Here is a 25,159-nt window from a genome sequence, read left to right as displayed (position 1 = left end):
AAACAAGCAGACAGACAGTGATTTTAGTATGGAAGTCTTTTTTGGTCTAGTTCAGTATTTATTATTTCATTCACTTATACAAACTCAAGGATCAAATAATATTTTTATCCTTTCTAGTTCAGACTTTTAATAAAAATATATTTGGTTGTGGTTTATCCAATTCATAGCAGGCAGCAATTTTTAAAAATTTTATGAAGTGGCAAAACATTGGTTTTTTTTGTAATTTTCTTTTTGATCAGCTCTATTCCTAGAGTGACAATATTAATAAGAATTATTTAATAGGAAGAATTATTTAAAAATAATTCAGGAGATACAGCAGAAATTCACTAATTGGCACTTCGCTAACCCGCTTCAGGATTTGGACAAAACATTCCCTCTATTCCTCAGCAAAGATGTGATAGCTGAGTTCTGTTGAGCTCCATTATTAGTAATGCTTCATAATCAAGATTTTTCAGAAGTGATTCACTATAGTTAGGCTCCTAAATACTTAATTGGGTATTTAAGTGGCTTGATTTTCAGAAGTGCTGATTGTTATGCATAACACTGCATTACATTTGTCAAAAAATGAACAAAGTCATTTCAGGGTGTATCATCCTTGCTAATTTCTTAATTAATATTTGTCACTGAGTGATACATGTTAATGTATTTTCTGTAATTTCTCAAAATGGCTTTCAGCAAAAGTTCCCCCGAAGTGATATTAACTGGTTCCTCAGTAGAACATAGGTCATTCCTTATATCATTTTAAGGTGAATCATTGAAGAAAAATATTATCAGCAATGGTTAAATTTCTTGTTGTGGACAAGGCTTAAAGATTGCTTGTCTAACTCTTTTTAAAGGTGCTAACCAAGGTTCATAAATAGTATACTTGGTTAGTTCAGGGCAAATTTATCTCCTGATAAAATATACTGGTGATTTTTAAAGAGAAGCCTTATTAAAAGGTATCTGGAACATTTATTTCCCAACCCTTTGGGTCAGCTACACTGCATTAAAATCCCATGGCACCTAGTCTCAGACCCTGCGTCCATTGGCTTGGGCTCGTGGGGCTCGGGCTGCGGAGCTAAAAACTGCAGTGTAGGCATTCAGGCTCGGGCTGGAGCCTGGGCTCTGAAACCCACTGCCTCGCTGGGTTTCAGAGCCTGCACTCCAGCTCATGTCCAAATGTCTACACTGCAATTTCAGCCCCAGCCCTACAAGCCTGTGTCGGGAGACCTGGACCAGCTGGGGTCTTTTATTGCAGTGTAGACATACTTTTCCTCACATTATCATAGTTTAATATGCAAGTTTTGGTTAACTAAAGGAGAGATTTTCAAAGTAGGTGTTTACCTACCATATGTGCCTTTCAAAATCTCCTCTAATTTATTAAATGCTCACTGATAAGGGAAGTGAATGGAGAGTGGTTTGGATGTTAAGGTTGCCTTCACTTTGATTTCCTTGATATTTATTGATTACACTATAAATGTTGATTATTTACATTAGTGAAGTACTTTTGTATAGGATAGCATCAGAGTTTAAACTGATTATTCTCAAGACTGTGTAACCGAGAAATTCAAGATAAACAATTTTGGAAAATTTGAGCTAAATCCATTTGGCTGGTTTTGAATTTTGAGAGTATGCCAAAGCAAAACACCATATCTTAGCTCTCTTAAAAAAGAGAAAATATTGTCTCCACTCTCCATTTCTGACTATTCTAGAGTTCCTGGAATGGATTTGAAATGAACCAGAATGTAAACCTGTACTTAGGATCAATTAAAAAGTACAAGGCTCTGCTCCTACACCCCCACAACTCTGGGGCACACCACCCTGCGTGAGGTGGAGGGTCCAGGGCTCCCCATAGCAGCCTGGGCTCCCTGGTGGCTCTTATTACTGCCCAGCTCCTGGTTAAAGTACAGGATTGGGCCTCAGAAGATCTGGAGTCAATGCCTGGCTCTCTTTTACACACTCCCTGCATAACCAAGTCACCTGTCCTCTCTGGGTTTAAATTTCTCCTGCTGTGAATAATACCTGCCTCACATAGACATTGAAGCTTAATGCATTAAAGTACATTGACATTCTTGGATGGAAAGTGCAACACCAGTGCAACTACCACGTTATATAATGTATGACTCTGACTTGGTATATTTGTTTGGTAGTGGAGCGACAATGCATTTATTTTGTGAAATCTGCCACTGTTGCACTAACATCAGTTCAGTCCCACCAAGGACACCAAGTGCAGCAGTGCTAGTGATGGCGTTTTTATCATGTTGTCACTTAATCCTGCTCAGAGCAGGTCTAGAAGACATGGTGGTAACATGCCAGTGAATGCTATTGTCCTCACTACACCAGTTCTCCCAGTACTCACCAGTGAAGATTCACCAGCACTATTGCAATGCTGGGAGATATTCCCAATAAACTCTTGGGTAGTAAGCAAGCCCTTTGACACAACCACCTGTACATTTTGGAGGAACCTCTCTCTGTATGTTCCTTTTCAATTTTTTGTACCCACTGTCAGTTATTTCCCAGAATTACTCTGCAGGTGAGTGAGGTGGAGGTGACAGTGTCTGTCTGTGAGAGAGATCAAATCCTCTGGTAAATTCCCTAACAACTGCTAGATTATCATCCACACCTTTTGTCTGAAATGAGGTGGGCTTTCTCAGATGTTATCTCTGTTCTGTTTTAAAACGTCTGTGTATGCAGAGGAAAATGTTTTTCCCCTCCCCAGTAACCATATAAAAAGATACCAGTAAATTGGTAACCCACAAACAAAAACAATCCCAACATACAGCAAAATATATATCTAGGGTACAGGCTCCCAGCTGCAGCTGGCTGATCACATAATGCTGGTTCCCCTTCATTACCATCTATTAAATTTCAGTAATACAGCTAAGAACGAAATTCTCTCCAGGTATCATTTTTCCATGTAAGCAATTGCTACAGGGATGTTATGTCATTGCGGATGGGAAGAGGAGGTGGTCAATGCTCTTGGGAATAGGAAAGGGGTTGTAGTCTATGAGATAATCTCTCTTTTAATATGTGGACCACACGATGAAAATGTTTGAGAACCGCCTGATCCAACAGTCTATTTCCAATATTAAAATCAAATAGAAGCCATCATCTAGTTTCCATTTTAAGGAGTGACCATTAGTTAACAGAAAAGTTGCAAGGACATGCAAATAGAATCACTGGGAAGAGCATTTATGTATCAGCTTTATGGTGGCACAGAAATGTGAAATTTGTTAAATTCTCCAAGCAGTCAAGAAACTAGGATTACTTCATTAGAAGTATTTTCCCAGCTACTGATAGGAGTGCCTGGTTATTTGAGCAAGGACACAGCAGCATAAGTAAAGTACCACAGCTTATTGTAAAACGAAAAGTCAACATGATACTTCAAGCTGGATCAAGTACTTTGGCACAGGAACCAAACTAGTTGTTTATGGTAAGTATGTTTATTCTTGATTGATTCTATTTACCAAAAGAAAAACAAAGGACAGAAAAATTGTACCGAATAATTTAATATAAAAAAAGGAATTTGCACATAAGCCATGTATTGCTCTCGATCTGAATGTGGAACTGCCAAGGACAACAATGGATTGAATGAGGGGAGTTTTGGTCCTAATTAGTAAAGTGAGTACAAGTGTAAAAGTCTGGAATATTTACTGAATAGATGTTAAGAATCAGGAAGGAGGGAAATGGAGAGCTTTACATTTAAAATATTGTGCCAAATTCATCTCTCATGCAACTCCATTAAAAGAGTCCAAATGCCAGCAAGTGTAAAATTCACAGCACAGGTTTCAATTTAGCAAGTGTGAGTTTGTTATTGTTAGTGCTATATCAGTGTACGTTGAGTAATGAAGGAAAATTGCCTGAGGTGCAACAATCTTCATGTTCTGAGTACGTGTTTTTAACTGAAAGTATCTTTTCCCTTTTGTGTATATTTCTGCACTTTTTGCAGAAATACCAAGAATTTAAGAGCTATTAAGAATAATTCACCATCTCATCCTTTAAAGGTGACCTTTGCAAACAGGTTTCAAATACACTGTTAGGACCAGGTGAGAAATCCAGTATTAAATAAAATAGATTATCCTGAACTGGTCAAAAATCACCCATCACAATTTACAATGGCATTACTAAGCACTGGACCACTATTGTAGAATGCTGAAGTATTTTCAATACCGGTAGTTTCCAATGCTGTTAATTTGGCATGTTTCACAAATTCTAAATTCACTTTAAAAGAAAAATAGATTTAAAAGATTTAACTGGGATTTGGCCCTTGTTCCATAATGTTCCCTAGGGAAAACTACATTTAGGCTGCTAAAATATGCATCTCAAATTATCTCTCTCCTTTGTCATTGAGACTTCAATAGGAATATAACCAATCCCCAAGCCTACTGGCCTTTTAGGATTCCTTTTAATTATACTGCACAGGAAAGCAAAATTGTATTAGACAGTTTTACATTTGAAACAGTTCAGGAAACCACTCAAAATAGTGTTTGGTGGGTGGAAAGATGTCATGAAACATCCTGAGAAAAGGGGATAGGTCACAGTATACTGTAGAATGAGTATTTTTTTCTAATTATATGTTTATTTATATTTATATTTTTAATATGCAGCCATTTGACCACTCTGACAGTACAGGATAAAAAACACTGAAATTTAACTGTAATATCCATTTCCATCAATCCACTAAATAAGAGAAAATAGTACAAGGGATAGTTCAGGGGTTTGAGCATTGGTCTGCTAAACCCAGGGTTGTGAGTTCAATCCCTGAGAGGGTTACTTAGGGATCTGGGGCAAAATCAGTATTTGGTCCTGCCAGTGAAGACAGGGGGCTGGACATGATGACCTGTTGGGGTCCCTTCCAGCTCTATGAGATTGGTATAACATTAGGTCTCAACTGTGAAACAGATCTTCTCTGTCAGTGAAATGAATGATTTTCTTTCAAACAGAATTTAAAACCTACCAAATTAATATTAATATATAGTATTTGAAAAGACCAATGTAAGCTTACCCTGAAAAATACATTGAATTCTTTGGTTGAATTAACTGGCTCTCAGTTGTGCCTATTTAGCAATCTTTGTTCAGATCTGATCCCTCTGAATAGAAATGTCTTGGGCAGATTTTTTAGTAAGTTGCAACACTGTGGGAACTGTGAAAATCTTTGGAACTGGCACAAAACTTGTTGTAACTAGTAAGTTTTCAGACAAACTACTTTAAATGTTTCATAATGGCAAAAATCTATCAAATTAAGCTCAATAATTTATCTCAATGCAAGAAATGTATCCCGACTAAAATTTTATTACGGGTGTAATAATTAGCAACACTAATGTTAATGAAATCATAAGTCACTGGCCAGCAACAGAGAAATGTCATAACAATCCTTTGCTCTTTTGGGTGTAAATAATACCAGGTGCTGAGCACCCGCAATATCCAGTGGTTTCAGTGGGAAATGAGAAGCGTTCAGAACTTCACAGGCACATTCGGCACTTTGCTGGACCAAGCACATAATACAAAATTTAAATTACAAGCATACCATTTACTTATTTTTAAATAAATTCTGATGGCATAACGGACTTTGTTCTCAAATAGAACATCAGCATTATTTACGTATGAGAGTTTACCTATACGTGGCATGCAGATTGCAACACACAAAAATAGTTAGCAGTGAGTCAATTACAACATAAATCTGCAATCTTCCCTTTAGAAAACCTTCCATTGAAACTAATAGGAATTTCTTCTGAGCAACGAGTGAAACCAAAGGGCCCAAAATCAATTGCCATCTTAAAAAAGAGAAGTGATACATAAATTAATAAAAATATATCACGTATATTCTTTTACATCATGCCTTCCTTGTTAAAAGTTCAACTTAAATAAATTAGACAAGTAAGGTGTTTTGAAAAGTTAAGTTGGACCAAAACAACAAGTAGCTCCACATTGGAAACTATAATTGACTTGGAAATTAAGGGTCTGATCTTCTTAAAGTATCACACGCAAAGCCCATTGAAGCCAAATGAGTAAAATCCCATTGGCCTCAAGGGATTGTAGAGCAGACCTAAAGTGAGGCCAGGATTTTGCTCATGCAGCTCCACATTCACTTATGCAAACACGCATGCTGCTCATATATGTACAAAATTCAGATTTTATATTGGCTAGACACCCATCTAACCATGTGCAAATATAAAATACTACATGTGCTTGCAGAAGTGTCAACATATAAATGTGACTCCAATTTCTAAAAACATCTAATGAGAAATGCCAGAAATAATCATTAGTTTTTGCAAAGCACAACATCACTGGGCAGGAAGCTAGGTAAAGGTGTTTTGAATACATATAAGACTTGAGTGAATAAATCATTTGGTAAACCTACTGTTCAAGCCCAATCCTGTATTCCTGGGTGGTTTTCAGAAAACTCTAGAATAGCCGGACAGCAGAAAAATAAGCTGAAATCATTTTAGAAAAGGAACCTTCACAAGCTTTGACATCAGTGGGACTACTCACAATGCATAAAATTAAGCACATGTGTAAGACTTTGTGGGAACAGGGCCTTAGTATTTATTAATCTATTTGTGTCTCAGTTGACTAAAGACAATGGGTGACATTATCAAAAGAGCCTGAATTTCAAAGGGATTTGGGCACCTAAATCACTTCTTGCTAGCTTTAAAAATTCCAACCAATATATTTTGTGGGGTAAAGGCCAACTATTTTGTTAAATGGCCTCTAATTTTTCACTTCAAATTAAGTGTTAGAACAAATAGAGAATGCACATGATACATGGTGCCCATTTGGGAACCTTCGAAACTACTGAAATATCAACAACCTTCCGTTTCTTCTTTGTGATGCACGTTTATAACATGAGAATGTTGCCTCGTTCTGTAGAGAATATTTCTTTGGCAGTTAGCTGGGTTGGGAACCTTATTCTCTTGGTTGTATCCCACAGTGACAAACAGGAGACAGAAATTAGCAGCAGTAAAAGTGTTTTGAACCTGCTCACTTCTTGTGGGAACTAGTACATTCAATATACTGTTTTAAAAAAAATGTATTATTTAATGTCAGCCATATGAAATGAGCAGACAGTGATTTTAATGGGGAAGTCTTCTTTGGTCTAGTTAGGTATTTATTATTTCATGCACTTACACAAACACAGGGATCAAATAATATTTTTATCCTTTCTAGTTCAGACTTAAAAATATTTTGGTTGTGTTTTATCCAATTTATAACAGGCAACAATTTTTAAAAATTTTATGAAGTGACAAAAATTTGGGTTTTTTTGCAATTTTTTTGTGATCAGCTCTATTCCTAGAGTGACAAAATAAATACAGAGGCAGAATTATTTAAAAATAATTCAGGAGACACAGCAGACGTTAACTAATTGGCACTTCGCTAATCCACTCCAGGATTTGGACACAAGCAGCAACATCCCCTCTATTCCTCAGCAAAGATTTGATAGCTGAGTTCCGTTCAGGGCTGGCTCCAGGCACCAGCTCAGCAAGCAGGTGCTTGGGTTGGCCAAGGGGAAAGGTCAGCACGTCGGGCTCTTCGGCGGCGAGTCCCTCGGTTCCTCTTGGAGGGAAGGACCTGCAGCGGAATTGCCGCCGAAGGAGAAAGTAGCGCCGCGGCGCTGCCGCCGATCGCGGCTTTTTTTTTTTCCCGCCACTTGGGGCGGCAAAAACCGTGGATCCGGCCCTGGTTCTGTTGAGAGCTCCATTATTAGAAATGCTTCATAATCAAGATTTTCAGAAGTGATTGACTAAAGTTAGGCTCCTAAATACTTTTTGCGGCATTTAAGTGACTTGATTTTCAGAAGTGTTGAGCATTATGCATAACACTGCATTACATTTGCCAAATACATGACCAACGCATTTTAGGATGCATCATCCTTGCTAATTTCTTAATTGATATTTGTCATTGAGGGATACATGTTAATGTATTTACTGTAATTTCCCAAAATGGCGTTCAGCAACAGTTTCCCCAAAGTTGTATCAGCTGAATCTGCAATAGAACATATCTTGTATGTTTTTATATCATTTTAAGGTGATGTAGCAGAGCGACAACTCACCAGTACAGCACCTCCTCCTGGCTGTCTCAGGAATTAGCTCTTTCCAGCCCAGAGCGCCCTCTGCAGGCCGGTGTCTCACCTGCCACTGGCCCTGTGTCCCTCCCAGACCCCGGTGCCCTTTCCCCAGGGGTTCTGCCCACCACAGTACCCCCTTGCTCTAGGTCTCCCCTCCCAGGGGAACCCCCAACCCTCTAAACCCACCTTGTCTCAGTTGCTACTGCCAGTCATCATCTAGCCCCCGCTCCTTGGGGCTGACTGCTGTCTGTAAACCACTCATTGGCAAGGGGGTTAGGATCTGCTACCTTTGCCTATCTCTAGGCTGCCCCTCTGCAGCCCCAGTGCCTATTTGGCCCTTTTAGCAAGGCCAGCAGCCTGCAGTTTTTGCTGGCTGGAGCTCCTCAGCTCCCTCTGCCCTTCCCCAGCACTACTCCAACTCCCAGGCAGGCAGGTCCTTCTCTCTCAAGAAGCTAGAGAGAGTGTGCTAGCTTTTGGCCCACTGCCCTCTTATAAGGGCCAGCTGGACCCTGATTCGCAGGCCACAGCTGTGGCTGCTTTCCCCATCAGCCTACCTTTTCCAACTGCAGCCCTCTCCAGGGCTGCTTTAACCCCTTCAGAGCCAGAACGGGGTGACCACCCCACTACAGGTGAATAACTGATTAAAAAAATTCAAAATGGTTCAGTTTTTTAGTGTGGAAAAGGCTTAACGATTACTTTTCTAACTCTCTTTTTAAAGGTGTTAAACAAGGTTCTTAAATAGTATATACAGTTAGTTCAGGGCACGTTTATCTCCTGATAAAATAGTCTAGTGATATTTAACAAGAGGTCATATTAAAAGGTTTGTGGAATCTTTAATACCCTTCCCTTCAGGTACATCTAAATTGTAATAAAAATCCTGTGGCACCAAGTCTCAGAGCCTGGGTCAATTAGCTTGGGCTCCTGGTCTCGGGCTTTGGTGCTAAAAACTGCAGTGTAGACATTCAGGCTCTGACTGGAGCCTGGGCTTTTAGACCACCTCCGTCACTGGGTTTCAGAACTTGTGCTCCAGCTCAAGCCTAAACACCTATACTGCAATTTTTAGTCGCGCCACCCCAGCCCTGCAAGTCAGAGTCAGGAGATTTGGGCCAGTCGTGGTCGTGCCGCAGGGCTTTTATTGCAGTGTAGATGTACCCTTCCTCTCACTATCACGGTGTCTTTTATACACAAATTTTGGGTAAATAAAGGGGAGATTTTCAAAGTCACAAATGTTTTGAAATGAACCAGAACATAAAGCTGTACTCAGCATTCATTCAAAAAGTGTTTAATATGTTTGGAGTCTGGAAGCTAAGTTAGTGGGCACTCTCAGATTCTTCTGTTCCACAAAAACCTGCATTCAATTTAAGCATGTAAACTTCTGCAAATCCAACTCCCTAAAGCTGTAACTCATAAGTCGTCAATTTACTCCTATCTTCAGAATTTAATAGGCAGTAACAATATATTATAGACTTAAAGTCGTTAAAATACATTTGGCAATGAGATATCGTTCTCATGCTGACCTCAGAGTTAAGATTGTGTGCTTGTGTGCAATTTGGAGGAATTGGATGCAAGGAATGAAATTGCCTCTCTTCACTTTCAAATCTGTGAATTCTTTCTTTATTGTTTCAAAAGTAAAGCATGATACATATGATGCAATTCTGAATTTACTTAATTCCTAACAAATTCATTTCTCTCTCTAAAATGAATCCAGATATACCAGCAAAACTTGATTACACCAAGTTTCAGGTCGTGCCTCCCTATACTGAACAAGATGGGAAAGTATCATACATGTGCCTCATTCAGGATTTTTACCCAGATGTTATTAAGGTGACTTGGGAAGATGAGGAGAAGAAGAATGCAGAGAACAATGCAGTGCACGAGGAAATTTGGTCCCCTGGTAACAATAACCAATCATACTCAATAAGCAGCTGGCTGACCATAGATAAAAATAGCAACAAGAATTATCGCTGCCACTATCAACATGAAAGCAAAGAGGATTTTGTCCCCACCGCATCTCCAGGTATATACTATATTATTAAAACTAGTTCTATATATATTTAGAGAGTTCATTGTTTCTTTACAATAAAATGTATTACTGTTCCTAAAAGGGTTTGTGCTCTCCAGGCCAATATTACTTTCCATCTCTCCATAAGTGGGCTATCACTGAAGCTTGCTTCTCCATCAAAAGCTCAGTTTTGGCTCCTCTCCCCCCGTTGAAAATCTTTCTGTAATGAAAGAAAATGTTGGCTGAGCTCCTCAGCTAGTGTAAATCAGCGTAACTCCACTGAAGTCAATGGAGCTCTGTAGATTTACACCTGCCAGAGACCTGGGCTAGAGTGTTTGGTTTTGAACAAGTGCTATATACTGCAACAAACGTAATAACACACACAGCATCTAGCTTATTAAAACAGACCAGAAGAATTACACAAAACAAAATCAAAAAGATAATGCAAGAGAAATGAGCTTCAGAGAAGTAATTTCTGTTTGGTTCTTATCTGAGATACAATAAATTAATAACAGCAGATACAAATTTATCTCTTTCAAATGCAATGGAAAAGAAGGGTTTATTGACCTTCCCCCTCTTGCACATCAAAAATACCTAAGAGATGGGCCTTAGACTCTTCTCCTCATCAGGACTATTTTCTTCTGTCTCTTGTACAGCTATTAAATAACATTACCACTACCCGGAATGCCAACAATCTCAGGCTCCCTGAGGCTAGAGACAAAATTAGGCAGTCAGGTTTTTTCTGCCAAATATATGTACACATTGCAAAGGGGCAAACACAACTGGGTAATTTGGTGGGACAAAATGCATCTGGCTCTAAATGACCAGAAGCTTGCATACACAGAAGTTCCGACGTCCAGAACCTGAAATCAGATCTGCTAGTTCCGACACTGGTGCTCAAGCAAATGCCAAAGACTTCAAGTGAGGTCGTTACAGACACAGAGGTCTGCACTGCCTGAGCATATATTAACTTTCCATATTTGAATCACTGTAGTTATAATACTTTTACCATCTTTCTCTTTGAACGTCTATCAGGAAAAGTATGACTTAATTTTCAACAAGAATCCCATTTGACAATTAAAGCCCTCTTTACGTGATATGCTTTTATCCTTTCAGACAAACATGTAGTGTCTCAAACCATAGGAAGTTGTATCAACAAACCTGAAAATGGCACCACGCTTTCCACAGGTAATTGTTTCTCAGTTCTCATTTTCTATACAATACAGTTAAGAATTAAGCACTATTTGATATGGTTAAGACAAAACTGAAAATATTTTCTCTTTCGAAAAGGTCCAAACACAACTACTGTAGATGTGGAACATTGCTGTAAGCATAGGCCCCAACTCTGTGGGGGCTCCAGGGCTAGAGTACTCATGGAAAAAAATAGTAGATGCTGAGTACCCACCAACCACCTGCCGATCAGCTGTTTGGTCCGTCCAGCCGATCAGCTGCTCGGCAGGAGGCATTGGGGGGAAGGGCCAGAGCAGGGGTGGGGAAAGAGGTGGAGCGAGGGCAGGACGCGCTCGGGGGATGGGGCAGAGCGTGGGTGGGAAGAGGTGGGGTGGGTGCAGGGCCACAGGGAAGGGGGCAGAGCAGAGATGAGAAGAGGCAGAGCAAGGGTGGGACCTTAGGGGAAGGAGTGGAGTGGGGTGGAGCACCCACCCGGAAAGAAGAAAGTCTGCACCTGTTGCTGTAAGTTAACGTCTGCTGTGCGTTACCAAAAGGGTCCAAAACCTAATGCCCATGGGCAGCTCAGGTTAAACATTCTAGAAGTCCTGCTGAAATACATGTTTGGTGGTATTTGTTGTGCTTTGTTAACATGCCACATGGGTCATTGTTCTTTAACCTGCATGTGCTACTGTTCCTTAATCTAACATTTAACATGTTAAATTATCAAAAGTATTCAAAGCCAAAATTTTCAAATGGTGCGTAAAGGTGCTGAAAGCTTGAAGACCCAACAGATTTCAGTGTAATTTCAGTACTTCTGAAAATCAGACCATTTGATTGATCAGCTACTTGGACACAGATTCAGAATAAACTTAGGCACCCAGGCCTGACAATCTGGGCCTAAAATCATGGCACCAGCCTATTATAAGAAGCACTAGCATTCTGCTTACTCCTTAGCAGACACCAGCGATACCAGCACTGAGAGTGCCTCTTTGTTTCTCTCAGTGCTGCTGGATGGGAAGGTATGAGCAGAATGTAGACCTGTTTAGACAGAGTCAGATATTGATTTATGCATAATCAGATTAGGTGGTATAATTACTGCAATCAAATACAGGGGCGGCTCTATGTATTTTGCCACCCCAAGCACGGCAGCCAATCGGCTTTTGGCGGCATGCCTGCGGGAGGTCCGCCAGTCCCGCGCCTTCAGCGTACCCACCACCGAAACCGTGGGACCGGCGGACCTCCCGCAGGCATGCCGCCGAAGGGAGCCTGACTGCCACCCTCACGGTGACCGGCAGGCCGCTCCCCACGCGCTTGCTGTGCTGGTGCCTGGAGCCAGGCCTGATCAAATACCATGTATACCTTACGCCATCACACACGGTTTTATATTTATTTTTCTTTGCAGCTAGAAGTTATGCAACGTTAACCACTTGTTGTTGTTCTATTTTGTGTAGATATTACAGAGCATTTCATGCACAGGACCGCCTCTTTAATATACATTGTCCTACTCCTGAAAAGCAGCATGTACTACGTCATCGTACTCTTCTTCATATACAGGATGCAAAGTCCAATCAAACATCGGGGGAAAAAACCTTAAACTTCTCCTTATACCTTCCAATGTCAGCATTTGTGTCTCAAGTTTACTTTGCTTTGCTATAAGCCTGCTCATATGAAACACCTTGCTCTAAGACATGCATTTCAATTTGATTTTTTTGTTTATTTTTCTAATTAGCACAGATGGTTTCTTCTGCTTAAGAGCGAACAGTTTTATGTGACCATTTTTCCTATTTCATTATTTTAATTTTGTAACTGTGGAACTTCAAGGGCTGAGGCTACACTCCTTGATTTCAATAGGAATTTTACATCACAAAGCAGTGCAGGATGATTCTCTTAGTCTCTTAGCCTGCAAAAACACTTGTGCACACAAAGAACTTTTTCGATGTGGATAGGCCAATTTGCAGGGGTAGAGTCCTAATCTGTAATTTAAAATGATTTGTCATTTCATTTCTACTAAATAAATTTATTTTCTTTATAAAACAAAAACAGGCTTCTGAAATATGACTAATTTTTTTAATTGACATATTAATGGATTTTAAATAAAATTCAGCATTGCAGAATTCTGTCCAGTTTATTTATTTAAAGGAAATCAATTCTAGGAACTGTAAGAGAGGGTTCTCTAGTGGTCAGAGACCCATTTGTTTCATCCCCTGCACCCAACCATGTAACATATTTATATGGCTTTTACCACGGTAGTATTTGAATGCCTCACAATCACTAATGCATTTATTCACACAACACTGCTGTGAGATAAGGAAGTATTATTATGCCCATATTACAGATGGGGAACTGAGGTCTGAAGAGACTAAGTGACATGCCCAAAGCTACATGGAAAGCCTGTGGCAGAAGAGAGAATTAAACCCGGGTTTCCCAACTCCCAGATTAGCACTAAGCACTAGACCAGGCCTCCTCCCTTTAGCTCCAACTCTATCTGTGTCCCCCTCTCTCATATCCACCCCTCCCCTTCAGCTCCTATCCTCCTGCACATCCATGCCTATACACACCGATATTCTTCCCCTGCCACTCCCTCTAGTCCTATCCACCACCCGTTACTGACAGTCCATTTCCTCCTCTGCTGTCTCACCTGTCCTCTCCTCCCCGCACTGCTTCCTGTATCTCACTGCTTCCCCCCACTTCTGGCAACCATCCCCCCTTCCACTTTGCTTTTTCTCACACTCTGGCTCCTGCACCTATCTCTCCCTGTATTTCACCCCCGTCCCCATCTTTCCCCCACTCTTCACCCCTCTGCATTCTCAGTCAGGCTGCTTCCTATTCCTCCTCACCGCCTGGGTGCTAGCAGCGGGGGTGAAGAGGCATTGATCACACAGAAGAGAGCGGGTCCTTGCTCTCAGATCTGGTGCTAAAGTGGCCTGCAGCAGCAACAGTGTTGTCAGCCTCAGAACTTGAGCTTTTGGCAAACACATGTGAAAAGTAGCCCCCAAAATCACGGAGGTTGGTGACACTGCTCCTTCCACACTTCCCCTCCCCCGGCAGTAACATTGTTCCCTTCCTCCCCGCAGCGCTCTAGTGCATATGTCCCAACCTTTCAAGTGGCTAAAGTGGGCTACGGAGGGGCAGATGAGCCAAACCTAAGTGGTGCCATGACCCCATGTGCTAGGTCACAATGCCACTTGGTGGGAGGTCTGGGGCAAACAGAAGATTGTGGGTGTCTAAGGACAATCCCACAAAATCCAGGACTTTGGGTAATTTTGGTAATATAGTCACTTCCCCTCCTCGCAGTAACCCCCAAGGGGTGTACACACACAGGCTGCTGTTGGCCCTTGCTCCTCCTCGTACCTGTGGCTGCAGCATCCCTTTCTCACACTGCTCTCTCCACTGCCTGCCTGGCCCTTTGTTTCCTGGTCCCCACCTCCCGCCTCCTCCTCTTCCTCACACGTATTGAAAGCAAACAAGCGTGATGGCTAAGGATACAGCTATGTCACGCTTGTCACCACTCTCACGGCCCGGGAACTTTACTCGTTACATGGCCTCTGCTGCCACACGGTATCAGAGAGTTAGGTCACTTTGATCAGCTGCCACACATTAACAGTTCGTGACTTCACTTTGATCCAGTGGGTCCAAACGTTCCCATGACCATGGAATGACTTGATCTGTTTTTACCATGACTGTGTTTGGCAAAGGTATAAGCAATTGAAAACAGGGTCTTCTAATGGGAAGTTTCAGGCAATGTTAACTTACAGTCATCTATACCTAAAGTGTGCCATCTATAATTAAAATGTTTGTCTATATCATGCACCTTGAAATTCAGGCCCTGCCAGTATCTGTCTCTTACCCCTTCATCCACCTGCAACAACGCCATTTTTATTAAATGTAAACACCGATGTTAATTGTGTTTAAGTTCCTCCTCTATCTTGGTGGGTCCTACGCTTATTGGCGGATTTTCTTGTCTCAGAGATTCACCATGTGGGTTGGGGAACAGCCCAGAGACCTTCCCCTCTGGAAGAACCCACAGTCCAGGTCAATTGGGAGGTTTGGAGGGAACCTGGGCCTGCCCTCTACTCCAGGTTCCAGCCCAGGGCCCTGTGGACTGCAGCTGTCTATAGTGCCTCCTGTAACAGCTGCATGACAGCTACAACTCCCTGGGCTACTTCCCCATGGCCTCCTCCAAACACCTTCCTTATTCTCACCACAGGACCTTCCTCCTGGTGTCTGATAACGCTTGTGCTCCTCAGTCCTCCAGCAGCACACCCTCTCACTCTCAGCTCCTTGCGCCTCTTGCTCCCAGCTCCTCACACTCGCACCACAAACTGAAGTGAGCTCCTTTTTAAAACCCAGGTGCCCTGATTAGCCTGCCTTAATTGATTCTAGCAGCTTCTTCTTAATTGGCTCCAGGTGTCCTAATTAGCCTGCCTGCCTTAATTGGTTCTAGCAGGTTCCTGATTCCTCTAGTGCAGCCCCTGCTCTGGTCACTCAGGGAACAGAAAACTACTCATCCAGTGACCAGTATATTTGCCCTCTACCAGACTCCTGTACCCCACTGGTCTGGGTCTGTCACATAATGTATAATTATGGTTGCGCATTTAAAATAGAAAAACGAGGAGGCGAGAGGATGATTATTCTATTTCTCTTTTATTCACTCTCCTGGGTTCTAGAAGTGGGGAGATTTTGACCAGTCCTTACAACCTATCGCAGAAACCATTGTTAGTCTATAGCCTTCCATGTCCTATTTTATATTGTTATTTATCGCTCATCACTGAAGTGTCTGAATGGTGATGCGTTAGGGTGATCCCAGTTGGCATGAGACAGGGTTATCTAAGCTGCTATAAAAGAGATGGGGTTAAACAGCTTCCCTTCCTGCTGTTGCAAGTGCTTTGGAGGATAGGATTAAAATTCAGAATGATCTGGACAAACTGGAAAAATGATCTGAAGTAAATAGGATGAAATTCAATACAGACAAATGCAAAGTACTCCACTTAAGAAGGAACAATCAATTGCACACATACAAAAAGGGAAATAACTGCCTAGGAAGGAGTACTGTGAAAAGGGATCTGAGAGTCATAGTGAATCTCAAGTTAAATACAAGTCAACAATGTAACACTGTTGCAAGAAAAGTGAACGTCATTCTTGGATGTATTAGTAGTAGTATGGTAAGCAAGACATGACACATAATTCTTCTGCTCTACTCAGTAGTGGATTAATGCATGGGCCCATGGAACCCATGCCCAGGGTCCTGGCCAATTTGGGAGCCCCCACAGGGGTGTTGAAACCTGTGTAGAAGTGGGGGGCAAAAAACACCAGGACTGTGACCCCACCCCCTGCTCCTCCTCTTTCTCCCAAGTCTCTGCCCCCTGCAACTCCACACCCTTTCTTGCATGACCAAGTCACTTATCCTCTCCGAGTTTCAGTTTCTCCAGCTGTGAATAATACCTGCCTCACATAGACATTGAAGCTTAATTCATTAAAGTACATTGAAATACTTGGATGGAAAGTGCAACACCAGTGCAAGTTATTATGCATCATGATTAGACTATGGCTAAAATTCAGTTTTGCTCTCTCCATACTGGCAAGACCAAATCATATTATAACTACCATATTATATAATATATGACTATGACTTGGTATATTTGCTAGGTAAAAAGACAACGATGGATGTAATTTGTGAAATCTCCCGCTGTTGCACTAACATCAGTACAGCCCCACCAAGGACACCAAGTGCAGCAGTGCTAGTGCTGGCATTTTTATGATGGTGTCACTTAATCCTGCTCAGAGCAGGTCTAGAAGAAATAGTGGTAACAAGAGAGTGAATGCTATTGCCCTCACTACACCAGTTCTCCCAGGGCTCACCAGTGAAGATTCACCAGCACTATTGCAATGCTGGGAGATATTCCCAATAAAGTCCTGGGTAGTAGACAAGCCCTTTGACACAACCACCTGCACATGTGGGAGGAACCTCTCTCTGTATGTTCCTTTTCAATTTTTCTTACCCACTGTCAGTTATTTCCCAGAATTATTCTGCAGGTGAGTGAGGTCGGGGTGTCTGTGTCTGTGAGAGAAATCAAATACTCTGGTTAGTTCCATTCCAGTTGCTAAATTCTCATCCACACCTAGTCTGAAATGAGGTGGGCTTTCTCAGATGTTATCTCTGTTCTGTTTTAAAATGTCTGTGTATGCAGAGGAAAATATTTTTCCCCTCCCCAGCAGCTATATAAAAAGATACCAGTAAATTGGTAACCCACAAACAAAAACAATCCCAACATACAGCAAAATATATATCTAGGGTACAGGCTCCCAGCTGCAGTCTATGGAGCTCTTTGTGCCAGTTGCTAGAGAGCTGGCTGATCACATAATGCTGGTTCCTCCTCATTACCATCTATTAAATTTCAGTAATACAGCTAAGAACGAAATTCTTTCCAGGTATCATTTTTGCAGGTAAGCAATTGCTATAGGGATGTTATGTGATTGCGGATGGGAGAAGGAGGAGTTGGTCAATGCTATTGGGAATGGGACAGGGTTTGTATTCCATGAGATAATCTCTCTTTTCATATATGGACCACACGATGAAAATGTTTGAGAACCGTCTGATCCAACAGTCTATTTACAACATTAAAATCAAATAGAAGCCATCATCTAGTTTCCATTTTAAGGAGTGAGGATTCGTTAACAGAAAAGTTGCAAGGACATGCAAATAGAGTCACTGGGAAGAGAATTAATATATCAGCTGTACGCTGGCACACAAATGTGAAATTTGTTAAATTCTCCAAGCAGTCAAGAGACCAGGAATACTTCATTAGGAGTATTTTCCCAGCTACTGGTTAGAGTACCTGGTTATTTGAGCAAGGACACAGCAGCATAAGTACCACAGCTTATTGTAAAACGAAAAGTCAACGTGATACTTCCAGCTGGATCAAGGACTTTGGCACAGGAAACAAACTAGTTGTTTTGAGTAAGTATTTTTATTCTTGATTGTTTTTCTTTTGGTAAATAGAATCAAGGGACAAAAAAACTGTACCGAATAAATGAATATTATAAAAGGAATTTGCACATAGTCCATATATTGCTTTTGACCGGTGTATGGAACTCCCAAGGACACCAATGGGTTCACAGAGGGCAGTATATAATCCTAATGAGTAAAGTGAATACAAGAGTAAAAGTCTGGAATATTTACTGAATAACTGTTAAGAATCAGGAAGGAGGGAAATGGAGAGCTTTACATTTAAAATATTGGCCCAAGTTAATCTCTTGTGCAACTCCATTGAAAGAGTCCAAATGCCAGCAAGTGTAAAATTCACAGCACAGGTTTCAATTTAGCAGGTATGAGATTATTAAAAAGTTTGTTATTGCTAGGACCATATCAATGTACAATGATTAACGAAGGAAAATTGCCTGAGGTGCAACAGTCTTCAGGTTCTCAGTAAGTGTTTTTACTGAAAGTATCTTTTCCCTTTTGTGTATAATATTCTTTATTAGATTAAAGCTACAGAAACAGTCCAATCAATAATATAAGTGCTAGTTTAATTTTGAGTACATTATAGTATTTATAATACATTGTCTAGTAAATGTCATTTTCTAAACTATACATTAAGAGCAGGTTAAAATGTAAAGTGAAGCACAGAGGTTGTGATTTGCCCAAGGTCACACAGGGAGAGCCAGAAAAAAGGCAAATCTCCTGAGTCCCACTCTGCTGCTTTAACCACAAGATCATCCTTCCCATCCAGGCACATTGGAGATCACAGGACTAAATCCTGCTCATCCACTGAAATTAATGGAATCAGGTGGTGACCAGGAATTCACTCCACTCAATTTGCCATGCAGTGATGTATGTCAAGGAGCAAAACACATTTTTGGTAGCAAAAAGGCACAGGAATTCACAAAGTGCATAAACATGGTTTAGTACTCACACCATTAAGTGGCCAATAGCAAGTCTTGTTCAGATTGTGGACTTTGTATTTAAAATATGAACTTCAGAATTTTAGTCTGATGAAATTCATAACTTGATAATTCATTAGTTTTTGTAGAGGATTTCAATGATGTGAGTATGGAATAAAGTACTTTGGCTTGGGCACCAAACTGGTGGTTTCAAGTAAGTTTCTCAAGATGTTTTCAAAGCATACATTTACTCTCTGAATTTACTATGCTTGTTATCCAGGACAAAATCAAGTTATTCATAAATATACTGGGTGAAATCCTGATTCCACTGAACTCAAAGGCAAAACTCCAATTGACTTCATTGGGGTCAGGATTTCACCGGTAGTAGTCTCTCTATTTCAGAATGAACCAGTTACACTTGTGTAATCAATGAGAATAATGTAAATTGCTTGGAGAGCTTGTTTAGTATTGTCACACTGTGAGATGATTATGCAAAAGTATTCAGAAGTGGAACCAATTATTGTTAGCAGTAAATGTGAAATATTGAACTTATGTTTTTTCTACAATACCATATATTTAGCACCCTGTGATAGGAGTTGTTGAGCTTCTTTAAGGCTCATTCATTTAAATAGGAGGTAAGGATGATCACTGCTTGGATGATCTGGCCATTAGGTAGCATTAAAAGGTACATTTCTATTAGTAATATCTTACTGCAATTGTGTTTTCTTTCCTAAAAAAAGCTCCAGTTCAGGAAGGCACTTAAGCATGTTTCCATTCGTATTCATCAACGTATTTAAGCATGCGCTTAATTAAAGGCCAAATCAAGGCCAAAATGCAGTAAATTTGTTGATTCCATATAGTAATGGGGAATAAAGAGGTGTGCTTTTTTCCATAAACACGAGGTATATGTGCTAGAGTAATCCTTTTAATAAAATACGATAATTGATCCAATAATATGATTCTCAATTTTATTTTTAAAGATGATTTCCAACTGTTAAAATGTGTTAGCCATGTTTGGATTTCATGGGATTGAGAGAATTATATGACTTTAATTAAGCTTATTCTTCCCTCCAGATACTGCTAAATCGTCTTCCTGGGTGCCTAGTCCATGAGACAAACAAATATTTCTGAAGAGCAAATGTTTTCTGTTAGGGAATATTTCTGATTACACCAAATGGCAGAAATTAGCCAAATTTTTTCTCATGAATATACCCAATTTAAGAGCTATATTCTACCCTCAATCTGTCGTTATCATTAGGAGCACCATCATGGAATGATGGCACTATGCAGGCTTAATTTTATAACCTCAGCCTATGGACCCTAATTTAAAAAGTAATTTGTTCCTTTCCACAAATTATTTGACATGCCCAAACATAACCATGTTTTATCAGATTTATTTTAGGGGCAGATTTTCAATGGCACGTAGGTGCCCAGGAATGATAGTTAGATGTCTAAGTGTCTTTTGCCCCTTTGAAATCGCCTCCACAGTTTTCACATTATTTTACAAGCACTCTCCTTATTTACTATTTTATTGCAAGGCCAGAAAGCAATTTAAATAGCAAATCAATTTTTTTTAAACCAACAACTACTTGTTCATCAATATAAAGATACTAGAACTGTACAGTATTTTGCAAAGGATTTGCTCACTGTGATACTTCTAGGGGCTATAGTATTTGGCTCTGGTACCAAGCTCTTTGTAACAGGTAAGTTATGTGGTAATTACAGTAATGCAAAGATAAAGAGACTTATTGTGATCATAGAAAAGCTTTTTATCACAGGAAAGGTCAACAATTGTAAGCTCGATCTTGTGAAGTACTAAGCACTTAATGTGAGGTTCTGAACACCATGAATTCCGGTAGATTTCAGTGCAACTTAGGGCTGTCAGCACCTCATAGGATCTGATCTCAAACACATCAACTTTTTAATTCCAGAACAAACCTGCAATTTTTACTGGTAGATTTAAAGTAGATTTTTTCAAGTTAATGATGAATATTTCTAAAGATCAGCTGTTAAATGTAATTTTTCAAAGGACGTGCCGCATGCAGGTCCTCGGGGTCCAGTTGCAAAAATTTATCTTAGCTTTGATATTACTCAAATTCTTTCACTAAAATTCATAAACATGCATAAAATTAAACTGTAAAATAAGTAACGTCATGCTTCTCAATTAAAACAAAAGAAGCAATCTATGAAGTAGTCAGCAACTTCCTATCTGAATACTTGTAGTTACACTAGTGTAAGTGAAAGAATTTGGCCCTAGAGATTGTCATCTTGTGTGAAGTACCTTGGCATTGCAGGCAAACTGACACTTGCAAATATTCTTAATAGTGTCTAACGATATATACTTGGGGCCTGAGTCTTCTTTGCCTTGCTCTTAGAAGCCATTTATGGTCACGAAAAGTCGATGGGAAATGCTATCATTCTGATTGAGTTGCATATTACACCCAGTTTGCATTGGTATAACTGACTGCACAAACACAGGACAAAGGAAAATCAGGTCCTTACTCTCTCAGAATTATGCTCTGCACATTTATATAAATCAACTAGAACAGTCAGTCTATTTTAAAGCTCAATTCACAATCAAGTTTACCTTAGTACCCCTATAGCTCTGAACTAAAGATAAATTGTTGTAATGCTGCCAATTAAAATGAATACACGATCATAATTAATTCTAAAAATATCAGATCAGGATCAGCATGTTAAGTGAATAATCTATGGTATTAAGAATGTAGATACAATTTAGTTAGAATTTTAGTTTACAATGGACAATTTTCCTAAATTGTCTTCCCTGTATAAGATCCTGCACTCTTTGACAGACAAAACTCCCATAGATTTACCAGGTGTTTTGACTATGTAAGGAATGGAGAACCATGTCTGTGATATGTATAGATTATTTATTACTGCATGAAAACCTACAATTCCTCACTTAATTTATTAGTATATTAAACCCGTAGGATACAATAAAATGTTTTAGTAACAAAATATCTTCTCAAAGAGAAATATTAAATATTGGCAAAAACAACAAGGAATCAGGTGGCACCTTAAAGACTAGCAGATTTATTTGGGCATAAGCTTTCATGGATAAAAAACCCACTTCTTCAGATGCATGTATCTGAAGAAGTGGGTTTTTACCCACGAAAGCTTATGCCCAAATAAATCTGTTAGTCTTTAAGGTGCCACCACACTCTTTGTTGTTTTTGTGAATATAGACTAACACGGATACCCCTGATATCAAATATTGGCTAAGTAAGTTCCTCCTAAGAAAAGAAAAACACCAAAAATCATGGAGAAATTCAGATCCTGGCACAATTTTAAATAAAATCAAAAGAAATTGTGGCTGTTTGTGCCAGTGCTGAATTTGATTCCAGAATTATAATAGTCGGGGCTTTTCCGTTCAAAGAACATGAGGTGAAATCCCAACTCCACAGAACTCAATAGCAATGACTTTGGGGCCAGGATTTTACCCATATTGTATAACCGTACTTTGATTTCCAGCAGCTGAAGATCTGGCCCAGGAGTTTTTGTAAAACACAAGAACACAGTCAGAACAATTATATCAAAGTCTTTGGGTCTGGCACAAAGCTCATGGTTTCAAGTAAGTTCTATAGTAGCATAGAGAAAAAGTTACTTGTGATAATATAAATTTAGCAACTGCCGAGCACAATTTATTAAAAAAGGATAACAGACAATTGAAATGTGATATACAATCTACAGTAGAAGAATGAATGTCTTTACTATCTAAATGTGAGGTTAATGTACAGAATTCAAAGTAAAACGAATTAGTGATCACATTGACTATTAATTATTGACATAGAATGTTTTTGATCACCCTGTGTCAAAGCTGGGTTGTTCTCCTGTGTTGGGTCAATGCAATCTACAGTAGAAGAATGAATGTCTTTACTATCTAAATGTGAGGATAATGTACAGAATACAGAGTACAGAGTAAAACAGATGAGTGATCACATTGACAATTATTGATATAGAGGGTTGTTCTCTTGTGTAGGGGTCAATACCCCAGACCAGGAGAACATCCATAGTTCCATCCTGTGGGGGGGGCAAGCCAAAGAGGCAATTCTAGGATACCCTGTGCATCAAAGAACAATGGGGATCAGGAGGAGGGGAGTGGTGAGGGCATGGAATGGGCAGTGGGTCTGTAACTTGTGAGATCAACTGGTTAAAACTCCAGCTAAGTGGGTGGGCAACTGCATGGATATTACAAAAGCTCCTGGGCTATGATGTTCTAGCTAGGTTGGGAGAAAGATTTCATCTTCCGGTCCATCATATAGCTTCCTAGAGAAACCCCCTTTACTCTGCTTAGTGCGGTGACAAGAATTTAGCCTCTCGTATCACAAGTACGTATTTGTCAGGAGATGTAAGAGGTTAGGGATGAAATCTCAGCCCCGTTGATGTCAATGGAAGTTTTGACATTGACTTGGATGGAGCCTGGATTTCATACTAATTTTTTTTCTCTCTTGTTAAGGGCATAGGGACAGGTGGAAGGTCTGGGAGAAAGGATGTGCACTGGAACCAAGAGAGCCAAGATTTGTGAATATTGTATATTTCATTACTGACATGAGCATTTTAGATTAGTATGGTAATTTTCTATTGCACAAAATCAGTTCAAATTCATACTAAAACATAAATGCCATCACATAAGAGTGGACAGGTGCAGGAATAAAAGGGCCTGATTCAGCATCAAATTCCCCATATTTTTAATAAGCATAGTATTGAGCCTGTAACATACATTGTGAGCCCAGTCCTGAGAGCTTATGATCTGCCATTGACTTTGATGGGAGTTGAGGCTCCTCAGTACCTCAGGATCAGAGTCGGGTTTCTTCTCTGACATATTGAAATACTATTTTCATAAGACAAGGAATTTTCCAAATTATGCAATAATTAGATGAGTGATTGTTCTCAAACACAAGCAATATGAAGGAAGATATTCTATCTGAATCAAATGCTTCTCTTGTTACATCAGTACAACTCTATCTCTGCTGTGTTGAGAATTTGGCCCAACATGTTTTGTAGCCTGTCTATATCAGCCAGAGACTCTATGCAACATTTGCTATAAAAAGTTGAACTAGGATTTGGGCCTTCTTTCATAATGTTCAACAGAGCCATCTAGATTTACATTGCTAAAATATGCATCTTAAAATATCTCTCTCCTTTGTCACTGAGACTTCATTCAGAATATAACCAATCCCCAAGCCTACTGGACTTTTACGATTATACTGCACAGGAAAGCAAAATTGTATTAGACAGTTTTACATTTGAAACCATTCAGGAAACCATTCAAAATAGTGTTTAATGGGTGGAAAGATGTCATGAAACATCTTCAGAAAAGGGGATAGGTCACAGTGTACTGTAAAATTAGTATTTTTTTCTAATTATATGTTTATTTATGTTGGTATTTTAAAAATGCACCCATTCGACCAATCTGACAGTACAGGGACAAAACCACTGAGCATCCAGCAGAATTTAACTGAAGTAGCCATTTCCATCAAACCACTAGGAAAGAGAAAATAGAACGAGTCCAACATTAAGTCTCAAACGTCAACCAGATCCTCTCTGTCAGTGAAATGAATGATTTTCTTTTGAACAGAATTGAAAAGCTACCAAACTACAGTATGTGAAAATACCAATACCAATACCAATGTAAGCTCACCCTGAAAAATACATTGAAATTTCCACCAGTTCTTTGGTTGAAATAACTGGCTCGCAGTTGTGCCTATTTATGCTATGTTTCTTCAAATCTGGTCTCTCTGAATAGAAATGTCTTGGGGAGTTTCAACACGGTGGGAGCTGTGAAAATCTTTGGAACTGGCATAAAACTTGTCGTAACTAGTAAGTTTTTAGACAAACTATTTTAAATGTTTCATAAAGGCAAAATCTATCAAATTAAGCTCAATAATTTATCTCAATGCAAGAATGTACACAGGCTAAAATTTTGAGTTTAATAATTTATTAACAACACTAATGTTAATGAAATCAAAAGTCAGTTACTAGCAACAGAGAAATGTCATTACAATCCTTTTCTCATTTGGATGTAAATAATACCAGGTGCT

The 25,159-nt window shown here is 39.7% G+C and overlaps 1 protein-coding gene across 1 annotated transcript in view; it reads left to right on the top strand.

Annotated features, from left to right (window-relative positions):
- Positions 1-25,159, top strand: part of LOC101942985 (uncharacterized) — a 78,208-nt gene that overhangs the window by 29,365 nt on the left and 23,684 nt on the right. Inside the window, exons 5-7 of the mRNA XM_065582452.1 lie at positions 9,753-10,061; positions 11,163-11,234; positions 12,668-12,808. Of these exons, the coding sequence (XP_065438524.1) occupies positions 9,753-10,061; positions 11,163-11,234; positions 12,668-12,808 (522 nt within the window). The remainder of the gene's footprint in view (positions 1-9,752; positions 10,062-11,162; positions 11,235-12,667; positions 12,809-25,159) is intronic.

The sequence above is a fragment of the Chrysemys picta genome, chromosome 2 (assembly GCF_011386835.1).
Source record: "Chrysemys picta bellii isolate R12L10 chromosome 2, ASM1138683v2, whole genome shotgun sequence".
Classification (NCBI taxonomy): domain Eukaryota; kingdom Metazoa; phylum Chordata; order Testudines; family Emydidae; genus Chrysemys; species Chrysemys picta.
This window is presented reverse-complemented; position numbering and strand designations above follow the sequence as displayed.